General features: G+C 39.3%; 3 protein-coding genes across 7 annotated transcripts in view; 1 reads left to right on the top strand and 2 right to left on the bottom strand.

The window, feature by feature from the left end:
* LOC145444077 (uncharacterized) overlaps positions 1-9,714 on the bottom strand; it is a 192,172-nt gene extending 182,458 nt beyond the window's left edge. For 3 of the 5 annotated variants that reach the window (XM_080321990.1, XM_080321991.1, XM_080321992.1), the window contains exon 1: positions 9,479-9,713. In XM_080321990.1, coding sequence (XP_080178116.1) covers positions 9,479-9,572 — 94 coding nt within the window. In that variant the 5' untranslated portion in view covers positions 9,573-9,713. Of the gene's footprint in view, positions 1-9,478 lie in introns of all 5 variants that reach the window. The other 2 variants (XM_080321988.1, XM_080321989.1) reach the window with 1 other exon arrangement.
* Positions 1-24,040, top strand: part of LOC145444097 (sodium/potassium-transporting ATPase subunit beta-1-interacting protein 3-like) — a 372,797-nt gene that overhangs the window by 224,245 nt on the left and 124,512 nt on the right. The window lies entirely within an intron of this gene.
* The window catches only part of LOC145444091 (complement decay-accelerating factor, GPI-anchored-like), a 32,098-nt gene continuing 23,164 nt past the window's right edge, over positions 15,107-24,040 (bottom strand). The window contains exons 6-7 of the mRNA XM_080322015.1: positions 17,359-17,497; positions 15,107-15,744 (exon numbers count right to left, since the gene is read on the bottom strand). Of these exons, the coding sequence (XP_080178141.1) occupies positions 15,561-15,744; positions 17,359-17,497 (323 nt within the window). The 3' untranslated portion in view covers positions 15,107-15,560. The remainder of the gene's footprint in view (positions 15,745-17,358; positions 17,498-24,040) is intronic.

Genomic DNA, 24,040 nt, shown 5'->3' with positions numbered 1-24,040 from the left:
ATACTAATTCTCTGTTTACTCAAACAGCACGTTTTAGAAAATATCATGGTACTGCGCACTCCCCCATATTATAAGGCCTGTAGTTTAGTCGAAGAGCAATACGGAGATGATGTGTTGGATACGGTGTAAACGCTTTGTGCGATAAGTAAACGTTAATAAAAAATATGGTGGATCGTAAGCTATATTGTGTAGCTTTATTTCTGCAAATTGAAGACATTACTACACTTGTTTTTATCCTTCAACATGTACGTTATCCAGACAAAAGAAGTGATATAGGCCTAAATTAGAAATCAAAATATATGGTACTGGGAATTGAAAGTGAAATATAAATCTAAAAACGGAACATGTATGTCTTTAGTCCAGAAAGTTACAAAGGTTGGTATGCTAAAACAGCTCTAAAACTAAAAAATGTCAGAGTCCACTTTTCCAGATTAGGACACGCCATGGACAGCTTGATTACAATATGATAAGTAAATGCTAGATTGCGAAACATGAGTTTCAAACGTTATGATAAGCCATATATACTGTGATGAAATACTTGATATGGCGAAGGGCGACAATGCGGTGTGAACGGAACCATGCCAACCCGCTACCTAAATTATATTCACCGATACTTTCGTGAAATTATACTGGTTGCTCCGCATTCACTGCGCGCGAAGCGCGACGAAAATTCTGGGCTTAACTCAACTTTTATGAAAATTAAATGTCGATACTCCGTGAAAACAGCCCCGAAATTTATCAGGCTATCTTTTTGATCGGCGGATTAAACTACTTCTACTTGACAAACTGAAAATAGCGAGAAGTAAGTAAGTAGATCACAAAATATTATGAAGTAGAAGTAGAAGTCGCGAAAATCAGATCTACTTGAGTAAGTACCAGAAGTAGAGGAAAACTACTTGAGTACTTCGAAAAAGTAGAAGTACTTCGTTACTGACCACCTCTGGAATTAAGTACATAATTTTATTATTATCAAGTGATTTGGAGGTTAGGATTACGATTAGGGTTAGGATTAGGGTTAGGATTAGGGTTAGGATTAGGGTTAGGATAGGGTTACCATATTCTTGTGAAGCAAATTCCGGACACTCTTTAGCGCCCACTAGCGGATTTGAAAATGAGGTGACATATTGTCTGTCAATATGACGTCACACTAGCAAAGCATTGGTCATCGACTGTATACAGCAGTGGTAATGTTACGCGAAGGTCTTCGAGGTGGTACGCGAGTAGATTCTGTTTTTTTCGACCGAAGGGAGTTATTGGTTAAAGTCGGGTTGATTTTGAGTTTTCAAAGCCGCCGTCGTCGTGGTAAGGTCGTCGTCGTTGGTAGGGGCTATCGCGTAAGTGACGGCCTACGGCGAAGAGATCTAGTCGTAAAGCATTGGGTTTCTTACCTAACCAAATTTCGTTTTAGTATATTTGACCACAATAATTTGAAATGGATCCACTACAGAAATCATCTACTGCGCCTTAAAATGCACCTCAACACGGTGGAAACATTTTTACCACATTGGGCGCGCTTATCTTATGTAGGTGGTACGCGAGCACTGCATAAAAACTCGAAATGGTACTTGGTATACAGGAATGGAGAGGAACATTTTTCATGAATTGGGCCATCTGTAATGCGGGCTCTGGTGATTGCTACTGCTGATGGCTAGGGTCTGCAATAGATTTCTCCACGGTTCGGATGAAATCGTCTGGCGGGCCGCGTCTGGCCTTTCGGGATTGTGTTTGGCAGCCCTGCTATACTGTTAGGTCGGTGCCGCTATCTGGGTATGTGTTTTAATCAGGTCCGAAACAACATTTTTTCTGCCCCCTTACGCCGTAAAAAGAACACTGATCTTGGGCCCCACATACGGTAGTCGATGTAACTTCTTGGGCTCTTACAATATGCATTTTGCTGCTAAATTTTTTTAATGACTTCTATCAATATTATTGATTATTCCATATATTAGGCTACTATAAAATGCACTAGCACTCTAGCAGGTAGCACATCCGGTGATTTCCAACTTTTTATGGTCGCGACCTCATTTCCAACTTCAAAATGTTCCGTGGCCCAGCTCCAAACTTGATAAGCTGATTACTAAAAAAATCAGCTTGCCCAAAGTTACGGCATAGGAAGTTGATTACACGTCCAACATCATCGCGATCTCCAGATAAAGGAAAACGACCTCAAGATTCGGAACCACTGTCTGTGACTGAAGCATCCAATCGGCCTTGTAACCAACTCTAGTAATTTACCGTTAGCTTATAATTGCGATTACAATCAGATTTATTTCAGTATATGATGGTTATTTATATTTATTTTCATTGCTAATTTGGGAGGGTGGTGCCTGGTGTCCATACTAATATCAATATATGTTACATTAACTCGCGCGCTGCGCGAAGAAAGAATTTTGAATAGCATAAATCTGCTTAAAAATAATATTGTTTATGTTGAGCCTTCAAAATTCCGGACATTTAGGCATATTTTAGAAATTCCTCCCGGACGCAGATTTTTCAGTGAAATTCCGGACATGTCCGGGAAATTCCGGACGTATGGCAACCCTAGGTTAGGATTAGGGTTAGGATTAAGGTTATAAGGTTAAGGTTAGGTAATGTAGGGGTTAGGGGCAGAGGTGGTCAGTAACGAAGCACTTCTACTTTTTTGAAGTACTCAAGTAGTTTTCCTCTATTTCTGGTACTTACTCAAGTATATCTCTTTTTCGCTACTTCTACTTCGTAATATTTTGTGAACTACTTACTTAATTTTCGCTATTTTCAGTTTATCAAGTAGAAGTAGTTTAATCCCCCATAATTACAAAGATAGCCTAAGGAATTTCGGGGCTGTTTTCACGTAGTACCAACATTTAATTTTCATAAAAGTCATGAATTGTCCAAAATTTCCATTGCGCTTCGCGCACAGTAGATGTGTTGTGACAATATTGTTTTAACGAAAGTATCGCTAAATATAATTTAGATACCGGGTTGCGTGGTTCCGTTCACACCACATTTTATCCTATATCAAATATTCCACCACAGTAAGTATGGCCCCCATAACGTTTGAAACTACCGTTTCGCAATCTAGCAGCCCATAACGTGTCCTAATCTGGAAAAGTGGACTTTAACTTCTTTTAACGTTAGACCTGTTTTAGGAGACCACCTTTGAAACTGTCTGGAGAAAAGATATGAAATATATTTTCCGATTTTTAGAAGTAGTATTTGTATTTTTCTTGCAATTACGAGTATTATACGCTGAGTTCTAATTATAGTTTCAGTTCTTTTGTCTGGAGAATGCTTAATTGCTTATATTTTCCGAAAATAAAGCTATACACTATATGGCATTTTTACGATCTGCCTTGTTTTGAATTAGCGTATACTTATCGCGCAAATGGTAAAGCCGTATCCGACACAACTTCTCCGTATTGCTCTTCGACTGAACTAGGGGCCTTATAATATGGGGGAGGATTAGTATCGCATTTCCATATCAATACTATCATTTGCATCCCATGATGTGGACGACTGCTTTTTCTGTCAAAAATTGACGCCTCCTGGGGTGCTTCAATATGAATCAAGCTCTCTACACCTTCCACATAGCATCATTTGCAGCTTTTGACAGTCCATGCGAACAAATTACGATCGTTTTCAAATCCACTTACTTACTTGAGTAGATTTTTTCTTCGCTACTTCTACTTCTACTTCAAGTAGTTTTAGGTTGCTTATGTAAGAAGTACTTTTACTCGTACTTGAGTAGATTTTTCGTCGCTACTTCTACTTCTACTTGAGTAGCTTTCTTGACTACTTTGACCACCTCTGGTTAGGGGTACGGTTTGGGTTAGGATTAGAGTTCAAGTGAATAGGTTTGGTAATGTTATTGAAACTGTTATTGTTACCCTGGCCCCGGCCGAATGTACCGAGGGCCGAATGTACCGAGGGCCGAATTTACCTAGGGCCGAAGTGACCTGTGGCCGAATTCACCGGCCGAATTTACCGAGGGCCGAATTTACTGGATATCGGAAAAATAGGGCCATTATGACTCTTCGGACAAATAAGGTTCCCGACCACTGCCCTAGACACACATGAGCCTAGCCTCAAGTAGCTTACGCTGAAAATGTCCTAGAGGACACACGACACGTTAAGGAGGGAACAACAAGCCTTGGTGCCGCAGAACCGCACTCGTGTTTTGAGGTGTGATACTTCCGTCGCTGCGTGTCGCGCGTGTGGCCAATTGATTACAGATATGATCCGATCATATACTTCGTTTCCATTCTCGGCCGACGGTCGGCCGAAAGGCCGTGACGCATGCGTTGTACATGTCGGCCGTGTTTCCATGACCAGGCGTAATCCGACCGTGACTTGGCCGAACTAGGTGAGCGAAGCGATCGCAATGACGTTTTTGCTTACTTTATGTAATAATTTCATAATAATCACAAGGTTGCGATAAATGGCTCGGTAGGAATGAGCCGAGATGACTTGTAGCGGTCATTCAATCAAGCAACACATGCTTTGACCTTGAACACGTAGGCCTAAATCCATCCAACATGTAAAATGGTCATGATGAACTAATTGCTTAGCACTAACAGAAGATAAAATAAGATGGAAAAAATATCTAAATTGGTGGCATATCTTAGTATGTGGGGTATATAGATATGGGATATCGTGGCCCAATAATTTCGAGCGCAAAATAGTAGCTTGCCCAGTAGTCTACCGGTACTACTGTTTCGTTGTCATGATTCAGACATGAGCTTCCAGTGTCCTGTTGCTGATTTGCTTACAAGGGGAATGTGAATAAGTTTTCCTAGTTTGTGGTCAAACGGTATAGTTTGTATTGTACCCATGCACCAGAACACAAACCCCCGAATTGTGGCAGCAGCGTATGTGATCAGATCGCGAAGATTTCGATAGCCTACGGGTAATTCGTAGCAGTACCGGTCCGGTACTGCTAAATTCCATTGCAATCATAATTAAATTCCGGGTTTTTCAAGGCGTCCAAGATCCGTCCGTAGTGCAGTCATAGTTAATTTGATACGAAAAGTGTATTGTAAGTAGCGAATATCAATTCGCTTGATCCAAGACACAGCCCAAGCATGGCCGAAGGGCTAAGCCGAAGGATTCACTCGATGGCCGACGAGTCGGCCGACGTGGGTGTGCAATCTGTGCATGCGCAACAAAATTCTCTCGTTCGTCGGCCGAGTCTCTCGAAAATGGGCCCATCGGCCGAGCATGGAAACGCAGTAATAGTGTCCTATATGGTGTCGACACAGGCAAATCTAACGCCTCAGAGTGAAATTGTATCACGTCACAATTTCCATTTGGCTACAGGCAATTTGACGGTCATTTGTGACCGGCTTGCCGAGCATTAAATTTGGTAAAACGGGTATCAATCGAAAGCTGACTCTGCACTGATTACGAAAATATGAATTTTATTCCGCTCGTGGCCCTGGAACTCCCATAATCAGCCTCGAATTTTCCATTGTTATTGAGATTGGCATTGGGACGCAACAATGCTGTCTGGATCTTTTTCTCTTGAGCTAATCTCTCGTTTCGCCAGACAGCATTGTTGCGTCCCAATACCAATCTCCATAACAATGAAAAATTCGAGGCTGATTGTGGGAGTTTCAGAGCCACGAGCGGAATAAAATTTATGTTTTCGTAATCAGCGCAGAGTCAGCTTTCGATTGATACCCGTTTTGCCAAATTTAATGCTCGGCAAGCCGGTCAAAAATGACCGTCAAATTGCCTGTAGTCATATGAAAATTGTGACGTGATACAATTTCACTGAGCCGTGAGATTTGCCTGTGTCGACACCAGTTAGGACACTATGGTCTGATACTCAAATTTCGGAATCAAATCCATCGGGTTCCGACCACTGAGACTCGCAATTTCAAATTCAGAGCCCGAAAAACTCCGGCTGCTGATTTTCTGATTCAGAGCTCAAAATTTTCTACCAAAAACCATGCTAAAATCTCATATTTCAGTGAAAAGAAAAACTTAATATCCTACTTCCAAAGCAAATTCAAAATTTTCAGTTCACCCCATGAAAGTGTTAGGTTGTGTATAGAAACGATGTTCACCAAATTTGGTTCAATTCCAACCACTGAAAGCGGAGTTATGGCCGTCGAAAAATTTGAATTTCAATAAAATAGTATTTACGGTGGGCACCACTATAATAAATAATTAAAGAATTGGTCACCGTAAATACTATTTTATTCATAATCCAAATTTTTCGACGGCCATAACTCCGCTTCCGCTGGTTGGAATTGAACCAAATTTGGTGAACATTGTTTCTATACACAACCTAACACTTTCATGGGGTGAACAGAAAATTATCAAATTTTTTTATAGTTATTTTTGTATAATAAATAGAAACTTTCTTCTCCTGTAGCAATGCGGCTACTGGTTGAAATTGAACCAAATTTGGTGTGTAGGCTTAAATTAGGTAACCTAACAATTTTATCAAGTAGCCAGTACGATTTGAGAAAAAAGGTCATTTTTGAAGAGCCCTAGTGCGTATGCAGTAGTTATATCTCCTATTTTACCTGGAGATACATTGAGGTACGACGCGAAACCCCGGAATAATTTGAAAAAAAACGAACTTTTTGACCCTTGAGTAAATATTTTCTGGTCCGGAATAATTTGTTGAGACGAATAGTACCTCAAGTGGTTACAACGTAATATATGTAGCTGGAACAATGTTACCATAGCCTACCGTGATGATGGAAAGACTAGGGCTTGCATCGCCGGGAAGGTACCATACTGACACACTAATCATGGTCGAGCGCGTCAGGGGCAATCGTAACACTCTGTTACTTTTGCCCCGTTACAATATGTTACCAATTCTGAATGTCTTTGTTCCTATGTTGGTCTTACCATATATCTACTGCAGAATAATCTTGCAACAGCTAGAAGTTCACCAGAGCAGATACTACTGCAGGAATTAGAGCATATTGCGATACCAATTCTAACATGATCATCCGTCGAAACGGCCATACAAAAGTGGTGATGTGAATCTTACGGTTCGGTTATTTTCGTGATTCAACGACCCTTTATCATGTTGATCGACTTTTGATGTGCCGACCTTCAATGGTCATGAATGAATCCTCATCCCCTGACTTTGATCATGGCCCACTTACATTTTGATATTTGGTGTGAACAATATATTTTAATTTTGTACAGCACAGAAGAATGTCATTATAGCTTTGACGCAACACAATGATGTGACTTCGTTTTGCTGCACTATCATCGGCCCATTCAACCAAGATATGTTGGCCAGGTCGGTTCCGCACCTTCGCAGGTGACCGAAAGACCAACCCATTATGCACGCTGAACAACTGAACCTTGTTAGAAGAGGCCGAATATGTGTAGGGAGATGATGGAATGAATGTGATTTTTGTACAATTTAAGCTTTGAACAAGACAGGAAGGGTGATATTGTATTCAGATGCCATAAATGCGATGGGGCATAGCCTGGAAGCATTCAAACGCCTCTTTCTTTAGTTTATTGCAATATTACAATTCGTGCTTCCGTTTTCGTTGTTCAATTCGTTTGATTTTAGTTATAAATAACATTGTTATAATTGCCCCGCAAGGGTGGTACAATTGCCCCTGGATACGGGGCGATTGTAACATTTGAGCGGTGATTTTCGCGACTCAAAATTTCCATGATTGATTGTTGATTGAGTTCCATTTTAATTTTTGTATCAACTATCGAGTTGTTGGCTTCTTTATATAAAACTTTGGACATGAAATTTCCACGAGAAAAACACGTAATGTTGGAAAAAGAATTTTAGGTGGGGCAATGCCCCATTTGCCCTATAGGACGAGCCCCCGAGGCCCAGAAATAACGCTACACACCAAATTTAGTTAAATTCCGACCAGTAGAATCTGCCGCAGAGCCAATTTATCGTAAAAATTAAAAAGATAAATATAGAATTTTACTGTCAACCCAATGAAATCGTTAAGTTGCCTAAAATAACGATTCAAAAGAATTTCTGATCAATTCCAACCGGTAAAGGCGAAGTTATTGCAGTTTAAACCTGTGGATATCCAAACATAGCATTGCCGGTGGAAAATCCCCGAATTATTAATCAAAAACTGAAATATCTTCGCTTCTCCGGGTTGGAATTGCGTCAAATTTGTTTTCCATCGTTTTTGAGACAACTTAACAATTTCATGAAGTTGACAGAAAAAATGGATTTTTTTTCGTTTTTTTTTATAATATGTCAAAAATTTCAGTTAGCTTTGTGGCGGCTTTTACTGGTTGGAATTGAGCCAAACTTGGTGTGCAGCGTTTTTAAGGCAACCTAGCAATTTAATCTTTGAATCCCTCGAATCCAGTAAAAAGAGTTATTTTTGAACATCCCTGCTGAACAGAGATGGTCAGTAGCGAAGTCAATTTCTCGAAGCACTCAAGTAGATTGTATTTGCACTGCTTACTCAAGCGGTTATGTTTTAGGATACTACCAATTCTACTTTGAACATTTTGTTTCACGTTCACGTGGGAAAAGTCATAAGAACCGCCTGAAGTAGCCTCTGTATCATGGTAGATAAATAGCCTATATTTTCTCGAGCTTTACATACATTTATATACGATACACTCTTAGCGATAAGAGTGTGTATTCACACCCAAAGGCCAAAAAGGGTGGTACACGAAAAAAGAAATTTACTCTGAACTATATCGCGGTAATAAATTCTACGTTCCTATTTGCTTGCATGCATAATTTGGATAAAATGTTGCACTCAATGTATACCGTGGTATACGTCTGGGGTCGGTTCGGGTTTCTTGTGCCATGGGTGTATATTCACACCCGTATATCAGGGGTGTTACACGGGTGCAAATACACACTCTTTTCCCTAAGAGTGTGGTGTCATATGGTAATTTTGCGTTAGTCGTTACATCCTGTAATTTACATCCAGTAAAATACATCCAGTAATTTTGAAAGTATTATCCATATCCGATTAACTCTTAAAATTATGAGAACCCACGATTACTTCTACTTATCGAAACTACCTACTTATGTACTTTCCATACCTTACATTTTATACTTCCACTTGACGTAGCCTAGTTTGTACATGTCTTGTAAATTGCTACTTTTACTTATACTTTACTATAAACGATGACTAATTCTACCACTTCTGTGAATGAGTTGGCCCATACCTGTGGCCGGAGATTGATTTCAACAAATTGGTTTATCGCATGAAACATTTTTTAAAATGTTTAAAACAACTATATGCCACGTGTGAAACGTGCCCATTGGTCTGGACACAATATAATAATTTACGATTCAATATACAGAAATATTTAAAATGTGTTTTTGATATTACGTCACTCATGTTTTTCTATGATTTTTTGACAATTCTGAGAATTTTCTTCAATTATTATTATCTACTCAATACCAATTAAACAATGATATCAACTCGCTCTAACCAATAGCATTCAACTATAATAACTGAAACTCTGGCTCGTATAGGCTTTAAGAACAGTTATGACTGAAGTTAATACTCACCGCTCGCGCAGGTCGCATATTGGGAAACGTGTAGAATAAAAATAATAGTAAAGATTCTAGAAAAGATATCCCAATTGCTTTCGATGAACTTCATAGTCTCCCTCAATATGCTCGATCGGATATCCCATGCGTACCGAAATAAATATATTGAATGATATTCGCCTAGTTATAAATTAAATCTTGGAAGCTATCCTGCTATGAATGCATCATTAAGAATACCTGCAATGCAATGTTATATCATAGAAGAGTAGGCTATAAAGCTATATATTCTTTTGAAGAATTTGCGGAGAATAATTGAACGGATGCGGATTTGCGACTCTGTACTGTACATACCATACTCTCTCGCTTTACAATTCTCACTGCCAAGTTAACTCATGAATCGTTTGAATAATACCGTTCACTCTTTCGCCTATTTTGGCATGTGTACTTACAGCACTACTGGTTGTTCTTCGAACCTCTGCGTGCTTATCGAATATGACGTTATTGGGTCCGGTAATTACTAATATCACGATTACTAACGTTCGGAGATAGCTGAACGTTGAATGAGTGTGGCAGTTTCGTTTGGTAGTCATTCTAGGGACATGCCGAGTAGCAAAATCATTCTTATCGCCGTGCAGCGAACATATAGACAAGACAATTGTAAGGGGCCTAATAGCCAAGAAACCAACTGTCAGCATTTGACATGATCACATTTATCAGTGATGGATGATGGATGAATCACGGTATTAACCAATGTCTACTATACGCTTGAATCAAAATAATGAGATTCACTTCAGGCCTTCATCACCATATTTTGCCAGACTAGCGCCAATCGTTTCCTGACATCACTACAAGGTTACTTCAGCGATGAAAATGAATTATAGAGACGTTACCAGCCAAAGCATAATACAAATCATTTTAATATAGTGGGTTAGATTTTTGCCGTTGCTGCAGTGGTGGGAATGATCGATAATGGCGAACAATAATCTCTACCTTCTTTGAACTTGTTGTCAAATAATTGATTTCGAAAAGGAAAAGTGTCATCAACGAACATAAAGTCATTAACTATAAGCCATTCGAGTTATGTCATTTCAGAATCCATCGTTGAACGATAGCGTAACGAGCAGAATTGAACGATAGCGTGACTACTTCACAATGGTAATTTATTCACTAAAAGCTTACCGATTGACTCTTATCAGTAACAAAACGTCACCAATACGGTGAAAGTATTTTGTCATTGTAATGTAACATCATAACATTTGTGAAAATAATAATAAATATCTAGATCGTGCCCCAATCACGAGATCATGGTGGAAAACTCAAGATCGGGGTGGCAGTTTCGATCGTTACCAGACGACCCGCCTCCAGTCCTCATAGAAAACTGTAGGATTCGTGCGTATAAGCACGGATTTATTTCATACATACTTCTCGTTACGATTCTCATTACATCAATATACGAATGGCCTTATAATGTCCTCGTCAATAATTTGCAGAGGGCATTGGCGTCTTTTGCACCCTGGATATGCGTCGCCACATGGATTCCTGTCGACATTACGGTTACCATATTTTTGAATCCGGAAAGGCGGACACCTTTCACAAATCATAAAAATCAGTTTACCGGACTATAAAAACTGCTGATTCCAAATTTGTTCTAGAAATCATGTTGTGTTGATTAAAAAAGGTCAACTTACCGACTCGATTCCCGAATTACCTACTTTTTAACGATACCGCTGCGGTGTTGACCAGGACCCAAAATTATTTCGTGAATGAACATTAGTATTTTTTTAAATTTGTGCAACTTCTTTCAATTTTTCGCTGGACGCGATTTGGTGTTTATGGATTTGTAGAAATAGGCATTTCGGAGTCGGCCATTACCGAGCCATGCCGCACCAAGACATAAAAAAGTTTAGGCCAACATGGGACGCCGAGAAGTGTGCCAAGATGTTCTGCAGCGAGAAAACCTTGGCCGTAAAGGGCTGCCTCATGTTCTTATGTTGACCGAAAACTTCTATCTAGACGTTTAGTTGTCCATTGGCGCCTAAATGGCTGGTGCCGAATCTTCCTGATCTGGCAATCTGAACCCCACAGGACAAATGCCATCCCACTAAGAAAAATTGACTGTGAAGAAATACCAATTTGGAATTGTGTGCGTATTTAGTGTAGTACATATGGACGATTTCAATATCTTTTCACATAGCAGACAGGAGGTCATGAAATAGGGGAGATGTGGTACCGATGGATCAAAAATTGGAAAATGATCGCTGGCCCCAAAATGTTCAGCCGAAAACAGCAGATCTTTTGCTGGCTCAGCACTTTGATACAAGCTCTACCTATCGCGCACATATACATGAATATCCGTCTTTTCAAAAAATATTTATGGACGTTTAAAATTTGTTGCTCGAACGTGTCATCGGTCCCCTCCCGGTGGGTCCAATGGTACACGACCCGGGGACCTATGACACATATACCCTAAAAAACTCAGATGTGACAACTTTTCTTGCTCAGTATTATAATCTAAGCTACAGCAAGCCAAAGAAGAATTTTCGGTCGCAACCATCAAAAAATATATTAAATATTGACTCAAATGTTGTCACAAAATCACGTTTCGATTTAGGCTCGGACTTATAAATTTGAGGATACATACATATTGCCCGAAAATCGACAGTGTGGCTTCCAAAGAACTCGTTATAGCGATAAAACATCATATGGAATTATTACATAAAGATTTTCTATACGTAGTCATGTTTCATTTGTTTCATGATTAGTATGCTTGATTATTTTGCTTGATTTGGCTATTGTATCATCGGTCCCCACCCTACTAATTTTGTACATGAATCGAAAAAAATTCCACTCAAGGAAAGTACTGAAAAAAATAATAGGTTCCATTATATAGCCTGATGCAAACCCTAGACTTCACAATAAAAATGATTGCTGGTTTGTTCTTGTTGAAGGTTACAAAGAAAAATGTATATGTCGATCTAAATTTAGTTTACACCCCCCAAAACAAAAAACATCTGTGAGAGACCCCATAGTTCGCGCACGTCGAATTTTTTTGTATGTGAGGAAAGATGTTGCCAGCATGCAATTGTAGACAAGTTCACGGAGTGTAATCATGGAATTATCATAGAGAATTTTCAAAGTATTTTCGGTCCCAGTGATCCATCGGTACCACATCTCCCCTACCAGTTATTGAAGTTCTGTACCTCCAAGATACTCTACAACTATTATTCCATAATAAATTCAAGATGAACCGCTTTATAAAAATGACCAGATTGAACGTGATATGTTCATTAAAAACCTGCTTCTCAATTTTGGTGCCATATTTGTTGCGATCGTACTCAAATGTGTCGTCAGAAGCGTTACGCGTTATTATGACATTCACCGCCACCTGTCTTTATGAAAATGGATTTACGGAACTCGTTCATATCGAATCGAAGTGGCGAGATAGCTTAGTGGTATAATCCACATTGCACAGCTACAACACGAATGGGTTGTGGGTTCTTATACGACCGAGGCCGACTCCAGAATTCCCACATAAGTGTCGGAGGTTTATTTTCAAGAAAAGTAATTCTGTTTATGTTTATCGCTAGTCTGCTGTTAACATTTACACAAGACAGATGACCATTGCACGATAATTGAGCTAAATTTGAACTAGAAGGTAAGGGAGTCCGCGAGGGTCCGTGACGGCTCAAAAGGGGTCCGCGAAGACAAAAAGGTTGAGAACAACTGCTCTATCATTTTGCGCAAATGTTTCATCGCCAACGATCTCGCTGCGAGCGCACAAGCGAAGTCGCATGTTTGGACGACACGTTATCTCATAATTGCGAATATAGTTTGACTCAATTCTTTAAATTTATAGGCATATTTATGATTTTCAGGAGGGGCTCTAATACTAAATGCAAGAAATGGAGTGAAAATAAATCATGCGAACTGCTACGAAAACTAAATCTAATGCGAAATATTCTACGGATCTGCGGTAAATGTGGCTGGCCCCTGGTTACGCCAATGCGTCAGAACTGATGTTTTAGTCATCATCAAATTTCGCGATCAGGCTAATCAAATTTTTTGTTGACCTTGCAATTTTACGTGATGTTATAACTAATTTCGAGAAGCCTTCTCGAGGGCCACGGGTTGACCGCCACTGCAATAATATATGAATCGGTGTGTAGGTGAATGTGCGCAATAGGCCGCATACTGACCACATGACTGTTTCATCTCCTTAAATAGCTCTCAGCAGAACATTTCGAAATAAACAATCTACCATATTTTCCGTTGCCGCAAAATGGCAGTAGCATCTACGATAAAACTAATCCGTATCCGTCTCATACTGATACATTTTCTGAAAGAAATCACTGGGGTAAAAAAGGTCAAGACCCACTGTTCTATTGCAAAGATATCATCTTATGTATCCTAGGGTTACCATATTTTGGAAATCTAAAAATGGGGACACTCTTTTAGAATTTTCAGACTTGCAAAACCGGAGTAGAATTCTCAAAAAATGGTAAATTTTTCCTCTTTGTGGTCGGTTGACTAAAAAAAGGTCAACTTTCCACTCGGCTCCCGAAATACCGGCCGGAGCGTCACCTCGGTGCTAATTTACTGCATCTCAGTCGAATTTTTCTATAGATATGACCAAAATTCTCAAAAAAGAAGACAAAAGGGCGTCCTCTGAGGACACTTTCAAAAAAGTACAAATCCTCTGAAAAGAGGTCGTATGATAATCTTAATGTCTCCAACGATGCGGTCGAATCCTTATGCTGTCATCAAGAGATCGGTTTCGATAAAAATCACTGTATCTTGCATATGCTCGGATCGTTCGCGTAACGCTGGTGTAACCCGTGAGAGCTACCAATTCAATTATATTGCGTTCTACTGAGCCTCCATTGTTCTCTCACAAATAAATTTATCGCAAACAGAGTGATCGAAGCATATACCTTACGTTGTCGTAAGCTTAGTAATTTAATAACAAAATATCTATTTCTGCTCTCAACTTAACCAAACCTCTTGTTTTATTGAAATCGAATATAGTAGGCTATATATAGTCCTCAACCATCGGCGCAGGCTCGAATTTTATCATCTCAATTTGTAAACGGGTAATGTATTGCATCTTATCAATTCGTTTCTCTATTCTCGATTTTGGCTGGTAACTATAAACTGAGGCTATGCAATTACTTACGTAGTTTAGCAGTTATATGTGAGCGACACACCGCCTCCTTGCGTGTATATTTAACTCTATATTCGTTTATCGGTTCAAAATCAATAACCACTCAATCTGTATTCCAGACAGCTATAGTAAAATGCAATGACGCAATCATGCCTCATACTTCAAAAAGTCAACTTGACTAGACTCGAGTCAAAACGTGCGATGACTCGTGACTCGAAGGTAGTGACTGAGTCCCCACGCTGCATTGAAGTTGAAATACAAGCAATTACTACTAAATAAATACTAGTCCGTCCTCAAGATTACCGGACCACGACCTGACCTGTCGATCTCGCCTTCCGTGACATTCCACGCCATTTTGTCGCTTGCTTTTTTTCTATACTATCTTCCTTTACTATTCATTCATTGTGCATGTCTCCTCTTCACATCGCCTAAGCGAAGGTGAGTGTCTGATTCCATAGACTACTTCAAGTCGCTTCGAAACTCTCCTATCTCTTCATTGTATCGCATTTTGTGGTGTATTAAACTGATAAAACTTGCTAATAAACCAATGATGATGATGAAAAAAATAACAGCAAGATATGAAGCCACTACCATGATATGAATACCACAAAATAAGAACTAAAAAACGAGTGTTGCAGTCGAAACGAGTCGACACGAATAATATGGTAAGTAACAGGATGGTAATCTGATAAAAATAGTTCTCTTGTTGACAAACGTTAAACTAGAACAGAAAATGAGCAATGACCTTCATAGGAAGATGGCAATTGACATGACTTTGAAAATTACCGAAAAGTGTAAGTGTGCAGTGCAAGTACAAAAGTGCAACGGACATAATATACAACCAACACATGCAGCTTTGCAATCTTCTAAAACCGCGAGTATCATGGTTCTCTTGATATATTCCTGCTTCCTCAAAACCCTCTACCAAGCTGGAACCTCCTACATGGACGTCGCGGAAACGTTCACGGTTTCATACGTGGACGTTTCCTGTTCGTTGCTTGTTTCCGCATTTGTAAATGAGATCGGAAGATCTATCTTCGCGTATTTGTTCTCTTCAATCGGCAATTCGTACAGCCTGGAAGGATCCTCCGTAACGGTTGCAGACCTACGACGCGTTAGGTGCCTAAAACAAGATTGATGTCAAGACACAGACCTTTCGTCAGATATCCACGTTGGAAGGCATGAACGTTCATGTCAGGTTCATTCAGTAGTTTCCCATATTCGGGTCGTAGCGAAAAATATCTAATGTAGCAGTAGCATCAACGTTGCTGGTCAACAAGACGTAGAAGTAGCAACTTCAAATTCATATTCAAATTCAAGTCACTTCAAGTAGAATTAGAAAATGAAGATCTTAGAAGCACTCAAGACTCAAGCAGTATAAAACGAAGATTTGGTTGATAGGATGCACACTCCAAGCAGTTATTCTGTGGTGGCCATTTTGGAAATTGCTGGGTGCATCATCGCGACTGACGCAAAATCACCAATGACGCTACATATAGGAGAAATTTTCAAAAATATAGCCAGTTACTGGGATACAGATCCATGTTTAACCAGTTTCACGACAAATTCAATCATAAAAGTGACGCAAGCATACCCCAAAACTATTTTACACTTAATAAAATCCAAAGTCTAAAGAGTAAATAGTTTTACCTAAAAACTGTTAAGTTGAAGTGGAAGTAGTCTAAACGCATAGCAACTTAGTTAACTAGGCAAACCCAACTTGAGTACTCAGAAAAAGTAGAAGTACTTCGCTACTGACCACTTCTGAATACCATTCACATATGTATTTTCTGCATCCTTTCAAAACATGTAGAATTTATCGCAATCAGGGCTTTGGAACTGGCGTAAATTTTAAACTGCTCCTGTTCCGGAGTTCATTGATACCGTTGCTCCGGAGACTCCGTCAACTATCGAATGGGTCAGTGCTTCGGTCACTTAGTCAATAACGACCGTTGCAGCTATGAACGGTAGGGGTCTTCAAAAATGACTTTTTTCTTCTCAAATTGTACTGGCTACTTGATAAAACTGTTCGGTTACCTAATTTAAGCCTACACACCAAATTTGGATCAATTCCAGCCAGTAGCCGAATTGATACAGGAGAACAAAGTTTCTTTTTATTATATTAAAAGGAATCAACAAAAATTTCAAAAATTTCTGTTCAACCCATGAAAGTGTCAGGTTGTCTATAGAAACGATGTTCGCCAAATTTGGCTCAATTCAAACCAGTCGAAACGGAGTTATTGCCGTCGAAAAATTTGGATTATCAATAAAATAGGATTTACGGTGAGCAATTCCGTAAATACTATTTTATTCAAATCCAAATTTGGCAACAACTCCGCTTCCACTAGTTGGAATTGAGCCGCGACGATATTATCTAACTTCTATGAAAATTCAATGTTGGTACTCCGTCAAAACAGCCCCGAAACTCCTCAGGGTATCTTTCTGATTGGAAAATTAAACTACTTCTACTTGACAAACTGAAAATAGCGATAGGTAAGTAAGTCGATCACAAAATATTACGGAGTAGAAGTAGCCAAAATTTGATATACTCGAGTAAGTCCTAGAAGTAGCGGAAAACTACCTGAGTACTTTGAAAAAGTAGAAGAACTTCGGTACTGACCATCTCTGCGCAATATCCACACTTCCCGTGCGTATTGAGTCGTATTGCGGGCATGCATATTACAGCTCTCCCTTGAAATGAAACTACATACTACCAGATGGTATTCTTATCACTCACTTTTTTAAGCAGTACGCCATGGTGACCAAAATCAACATTCCAATGGCTGCTCCAATGCCAGTGAGTGCAAGAGTAACAGAGTCAGTTTGATAAAAAACACCCTTTATGTTGGTACGATCTTCAATTGTGCCTTCATGCCCTGCAAACATTGGGAAAGTTTCGTGTTAAAAATTGCATCGGTTAGATATACTATTTGAAAATAAATAGTCTTGTAGCAGCATTCTTTTTGCGCCTTTGTGGCAAGGAGCATAGTGGCAAAATTTGGACAACTGCAAACTGAAATTTAGGCTTGTTTTTAATTTGATAATGTCGTAAATGCTACTTTGGTGGTGGATGAGGAAATAAAGTGAACTCAAGATCAAGAAGTAGCTCACTGCTGCTGTGCATTTTTATTATTATTTTTTTTTATAGTGTAGTAGACTTAATATGATACATTGTTTTAAATAAACTACGTCCTTTCCTTTTCCTTTCCTATTCTCGTGGCCAGCAGGTTAGGAACCCTTGGTCTAGCGCAGTGCTTCCCAATCGGTGGGTCGCGACCCATCAGTGGGCCCGAAGCTATTTCTGGTGGTTCGCGAAGAATTTCTTAATGTTACAATTTTTATTCAATTTGCCATAAATGCCAAAAACCTAAACTTCTGCCGATTAAACGGGCTCATATCCTTTCTACTTCTCTGAATTAAAGCCACGTTCCCGTGCTTCTAATTAGTGAACCAGGTTTCGTGACAGTCATTTTGATGGGAATGCGAAATTGGACAGTGTGTTTTTATACGTGCCTTGAAATTGAGAACGTTGATTGGTAAATGCAATCCAGCCCGATTATAATCAGTCAACAATACTCGGCACGACGGCACCCTTTTCATGTTTGACGTAAACGACGAATCACCAATTGAATACCAACTTTCTCATTGTAATCTACTATTACAAGCATTTTTGTCAACTTTATACATGCGTATTCTCAAACTGACGCGCAAATTCACTTGTGGGCGTCTAATTTAACTCGTAACTCACACGACTCATTGCACGTTGAATTACGTTCTCATATGTTCAGTCATATCTCTCGTGGTGGGTCGCACAATGCGACATTGTGGTAAAAGTGGGTCGCGTACTGAAAAAAGGTTGGGAAGCCCTGGCTAGCGTAACTGGTATAGCTCATAAATGTCAAATTTCATGATTATAATATTTGAATATACACTAGATCAGACCTGGGCAAAGTGCGGCCCGCCCAGCTATTCTCTGCGGCCTGCGAAAGGTTGCTTGACATTCAAAACATAAAACTTGCTTTTCGAATGAATATAACCATAGGCTGTATCTACTTAACAGGAAATTCGTTTACTTTGAAGCCTGTTCATTAATATGACACGATTACGCTGCCTGCGTATCTCGCATGCGTAATCCAGATTCAAAATAAAGGCAATGTGGCAAAGTACGAGTAGCAATTAAAGTCACAAGAAATCACTCTTTCCATATAGTTTAGTTCAAACATTCTTTGTTGCCATTGTCCCATGACGCATTTTAAGGTACGTGTTTCAAATTGTTACGTGATACGTTTCCGAATCCATAATTCGTAAAACAAGTCAATCAGTACTCGCGATTATTATATGACTCATCATATTTATCAGTTTTATCACCCATAAAGGATTACCCTCAAACTGAAATTCGAAGAAGGTATAGACCGGGGGTCGACAACCCCGGTCTTTTTAGTTTTTGCCGAGCATGTCGCCGAGATTAAGCATTTTAATTAAAGTCGGTCTTATGACATAGAACACGAAACACTCGGTCAAGGGAGGTCGAAGCTGTACACTGCTCGGATGGCAGCGACCAAGAAAATAAGCTTTGTACTATTGCACATACATTTCACTTCCAGTGCAGTAGGGTTGTTCAAAAAAAACTTTTTTTTCCAAATCTCACTCGCCTGATGACTAAATCGTCAGGTTGTCCAAGTAAACGATGCACACCAAATTTGACTCAATTCCAACCAGTAAAGGCCGTGCAATCTTGAATTGAAATTTTTAATTTATTATTAAAAATGAAAAAATAAAAATTCTCAATTTTTTCTGTCAGCCCCATGAAAGTGTTGAGCTGTCTTCAAAGACGATGCAAATCAAATTTGAGTCAATTCCGACTTGTAGAAGCGGAGTTATTCGAGTTTGTCGTTGATAATTCTCGGATTATCCTTGATCCGGGGATTATCAATGAAAAACTCAAATAGTTCTGCTTCTACTAGTCAAAATTGACTCAAATTTGATTTGCATCGTCTTTGCAGAAATGACTTGACTCGAAACAGAATTTACAAGTCATCAAGTGATCAGTTTTAACTAAATCTCGTATGAGCCCCGATTGTTAATCGCTCAATGAGTGTGCGACACTGGGTTTTATCGAGTCTCCATTGTTACATCAAAAATTGATCGCAAACGCAATAATTGGAGCTTACGATGTTGTAACTAGTAGTGAAGTAATCTACTACCAATGTGTCTCTCTTCTATGAACTGCTCATATAACCAACCCTCTGGTATAATTTAAATAGAAAGTATATTTTTATACGTTTATATTACTCATCTGCAATTGGAACAGGCTTAAATTGTACGTCACGGAGGTGAAAGTTGGCAGTGCGTTGTATCAAATCAATTTTTCTGAGGTACTGTGTTTATGATGTTAATTGCCGACTGGGGCTATATGGTTACTTGCGTAGTCTAGCAGTTCTTCGTGAGCGATACGCCTTTTTGCGTGGATATTCGATACTACATTCAACTCGATTCAAAATAAATCTGGACTCAATCTGTATTTCAAACAGCTAGCAAAACGATGCAAAGAATATGAGAGAGAGATAATTCTTTTATTCGTCAACCATGAAATATCGTGTGAGAAATGTCCAAAAACATTAACGTCCAATAGTTACACATTTTTTTTTATATTCCTTACTATATTCTACACCAGGGGTGAGCAAACTTTTGAGCTCGCGGGCCGCATTCGACATCTGAATCCATTCGCGGGCCGTACTATATAAAATTGGGACTATACGCCAAAACGCAGTAGTGGTGTTTGATTATATCATATAGTGATGACATGGAGATAATATATATGCTTATTCAATGCAAACCAAATATTACTTTGATGATATCAGACAAGCGTGGGAAACAGTGGCGAGATTTCATAGGCTGGTCGACCGCAATAACCAATTTGTCGGTTGTCCCGATTCCTAGAACAGGATTGAAATTTAAATCTGTGAGCAGCGATCTGTTCATAGATTTACCCATTCCACCTTTGGTACAGTTCCAGGACACACAATGCTGATAGCATCATAATCATGTTTAGAGCCCGACCGATATTGGATTTTTGAGCCGATACCGATAAAACCGATATCCAGTACCTTCACCGATAACCCCGATATATTCAGCCGATATCCAAAAAATATGAAATCTAGCTCAAGGCGCATATTTAACACGTCAAGAGTATTTAATTGAATATGTTTACAGCCATTGCTATACTTAACATGAAATGAATGATCTCGGGGGCAATAAAAATATTCCAGTAGCACCATTCCAGCAGTTTCAGATTACAGTTCACGAAGCATAATTTCTCGGCGTTTTCTCCAGGGAGTGAACTTGTGTGGTATTCATAAATGATGTAGGCTATACAGTACTAAACACAGTGAACAGTCTTTCACTTGGTACTGTAGTTGGTAGCACAGCAAGAACTGGGAATTCTGTTTATTTTGGTTCCACGACTGTAGCTGATCTTTTCTTCATTGGTTCCACCAAATATTGATATTCTTCTGACAGTGCACCTGGAGCCTTCAGAACATCATTAACAGCGGAAGAGAATGTGCAAAACTACTCAAATTGTTCACGTCCGCTCTGCCCATCCCCTTGACTATGACCAGCATTTCAACAATCAGTTGATCAATCTTTTACACACTGTCAGAATTGGCCCATGTCATTATGGAATGAAAAATATTTGTATGAATTGTTGGCTCTACTCCCTTTTTGCTTGATTTTCTTTCACTCTATGCCCGCCTATTCCTTATCATGGTGGCCCCTCAGTCAGATGACCCCATACATTACTGGTATTTTTCGCTTTGTTGGTACCGGCCCTTGGCTTGTGAGCTTCCTGCACAGACACCAACAGCTATATCTACAGGTAAATGTTTACACGCGACCTTTTTCTCTTTAATCACGACGGCCAGTCAAGCTTGAATGAAGTTTTCATTTCTCAAATGAATCGATTGAAATCTTCTGCATACAACTTTCCATTCACTCGATGTCTGCTCTCTGTCTCTGGTGTTCGATCACCGCAGGGGGATTCCCACTGAAGTCACTGGGGCATAACGGTGAAGGTATATTTTTCACATAGGGCTACTGCAGTGGTTCCCAACCTTTTTCATCTCGTGCCTCCCTTGGCCGAAATTTGTGCAAAATTTCCCCCTTAGGAGAAATCTGCCCGATGATTAAAAAAGGTCATTTTTACTGCGCAAACACCTGTTGACCGAAGAATAAGACCGGAGGTACGGAGTGTCTGTTTCTAGCAGGGCTGTAACAATACTTTGTAGACCTCCAAAACAATGGTCTTGGTCTCAATCAAACAAATTCTGGAAGGGTTGACTCAACAGACCCCCATACTTCCATTTGTGTTTTCGGCTTATCATGCACCAATCACTAATATAACTGCTGTGAAAAATCAGTATGCATAAATTTGCTGGTCTCGCGATTTTTTTCTCAAGTGTGCGTATGCATTTGCCAATAATATTGTTATTTTCATATATAGCAGGATTGACCACACCCGAGTCGGACTCGAGTCAGCATTTTCTGATGACTCGACTTCACTCGAGTCATTTTCTCAAAATAGGGAAACGACTCGACTCGACTACAGACAATCTGTGTATTGACTCGACTTGGAGTCATTGTACATGACTCGAACCAAGCCATATGACTCGTGACTATAAGACGGCCAAGACCGACATTTCATTGTAATTTCGAAGAACAGTAAATCGATATGCGACAATAAACTGCTCAAAGTGAGGAAGATTAGTATATTATAAATCAAAATCATTCAATATCAACAAACAGAGTTATAAAAAATGAGTTTAACAAGACTTTAACTGGAAACTGAGTAGTCAACACAAGGAATTGGACTCGGACTCAAGTCATAATACCATAACTCGGACTCGACCCTATGCTCGGTGACTTGGACCGTCGGACTTGACTCAATGGTGAATTGAAGATGACTCGACTTGACTCGAGTCAAAAGTGAAATTGACTTGTGACTCGGAGCCTCGTGACTTGGTTACAGCCCTGATATATACCCTAATATATAACATACACGTGATCAGATTTCCAGCTTGAGCTCATGGAAATTTAGGACACTCATTCGGTTTCGGCAACACTGCACCAAGTTTAACATGCATTTTTTCGATCGAGTAGCTGTTCATTAAAAATAAAGCAAAGCTAGCGATCTCTTTGACTTGAATCGATGACGTTGGAATATTTTGTCACTTTATGAAAATGTTGACATGAAAATATAAGATAAATACTATAGAATCTAAACGTTTACATTCTATATAAATACTTTCGTTAGAGGCCTTGTTGTGATAGATTCGGCACGACATTTGCTTGCTTGGAATATATTTGATTGAGAGGCCGTCGCTGGCCTACAAAATTGACTTGCGAACTGCAGCACATCTGAACTAGTTCAAAAAAAAAAAAGGGCGAACTTGTATGGGAGAAAGAGATTTCAAATCGCATTTGAACATACTTTCAGCAAAAAAACAGCTATAAGGAGCATACGCTCTGATATAACTGGTTGCCAACATGACAGTTCGGGCATGAACATTATGGGAAATCCGCTACAATTCTAAAGTGGAATTCCTCCCTGAAAATTGCAAAATTCCCCCCAAGGGGGGAATTCCTCCCCGGTTGGAAACCACTGGGCTACTGGCCTGTGTGCGTTGCAGCTTGGCCATTCATCTTTATAATTTACTGACATTCAGTGAAGACTTCGCGTCTTCTCTGACTCCCTACGACCATGTTATGACGTCACAAAAATGGCCGATATTTTTTTACCTCCAATGGCCGATACCGATATTACTTTCCAAGTGTGATATCGACTCGATATTATCGGCGAGCCGCTGCGGTTCAAAAGATAATACGATTCTAAATTCTCTTGTCACTAGGTGGCGCTGCATGTAAAAATCTTCAAAATCGATATTTTTTGCTTAAATTGATGGTGGAGAACCAATTAAAATATCTAATTATACAATTTTGGGGCCAAGGAATTGGAAAAAATCAACTTTTTTGCTCTCGACTCAATAAAAAAAAGGTTACGGATGAAAAAAAAATTGGGGGGCCCGGACTTGAAAATCCATGTGGTGTTAAGTTTCCACAAAAAAAAATTGTTGCAAAATGTACTTCGAAGCAGTATGGTTGATATAAAATTGGATTTTCGAAGTGTAATCTATTCCTTCATAAAATCTCCAAAAATTTTTTTTTGCAATTGTTGATTGCTAAAAATAGTATTTACGCTGAGCAGCAGAGACCAGCTGTTCACCGCAAATACTATTTTAAGCCATGAATCATATCAAAGACCATATTTTTTCGAGATTTCATTAAGGAAAGATTGCACTTCGAAAATCCAATTTTATATCAACCATACTGCTTCAAAGTACATTTTGCAATAATTTTTTTTT

This window comes from Botryllus schlosseri, chromosome 8, assembly GCF_051294905.1.
Source record: "Botryllus schlosseri isolate E-star chromosome 8, Bs_hap1, whole genome shotgun sequence".
NCBI classification, from domain to species: Eukaryota; Metazoa; Chordata; class Ascidiacea; order Stolidobranchia; family Styelidae; genus Botryllus; species Botryllus schlosseri.
The sequence above is the reverse complement of the archived record's forward strand: the minus strand, read 5'-3'. Positions and strand labels throughout refer to the sequence as shown.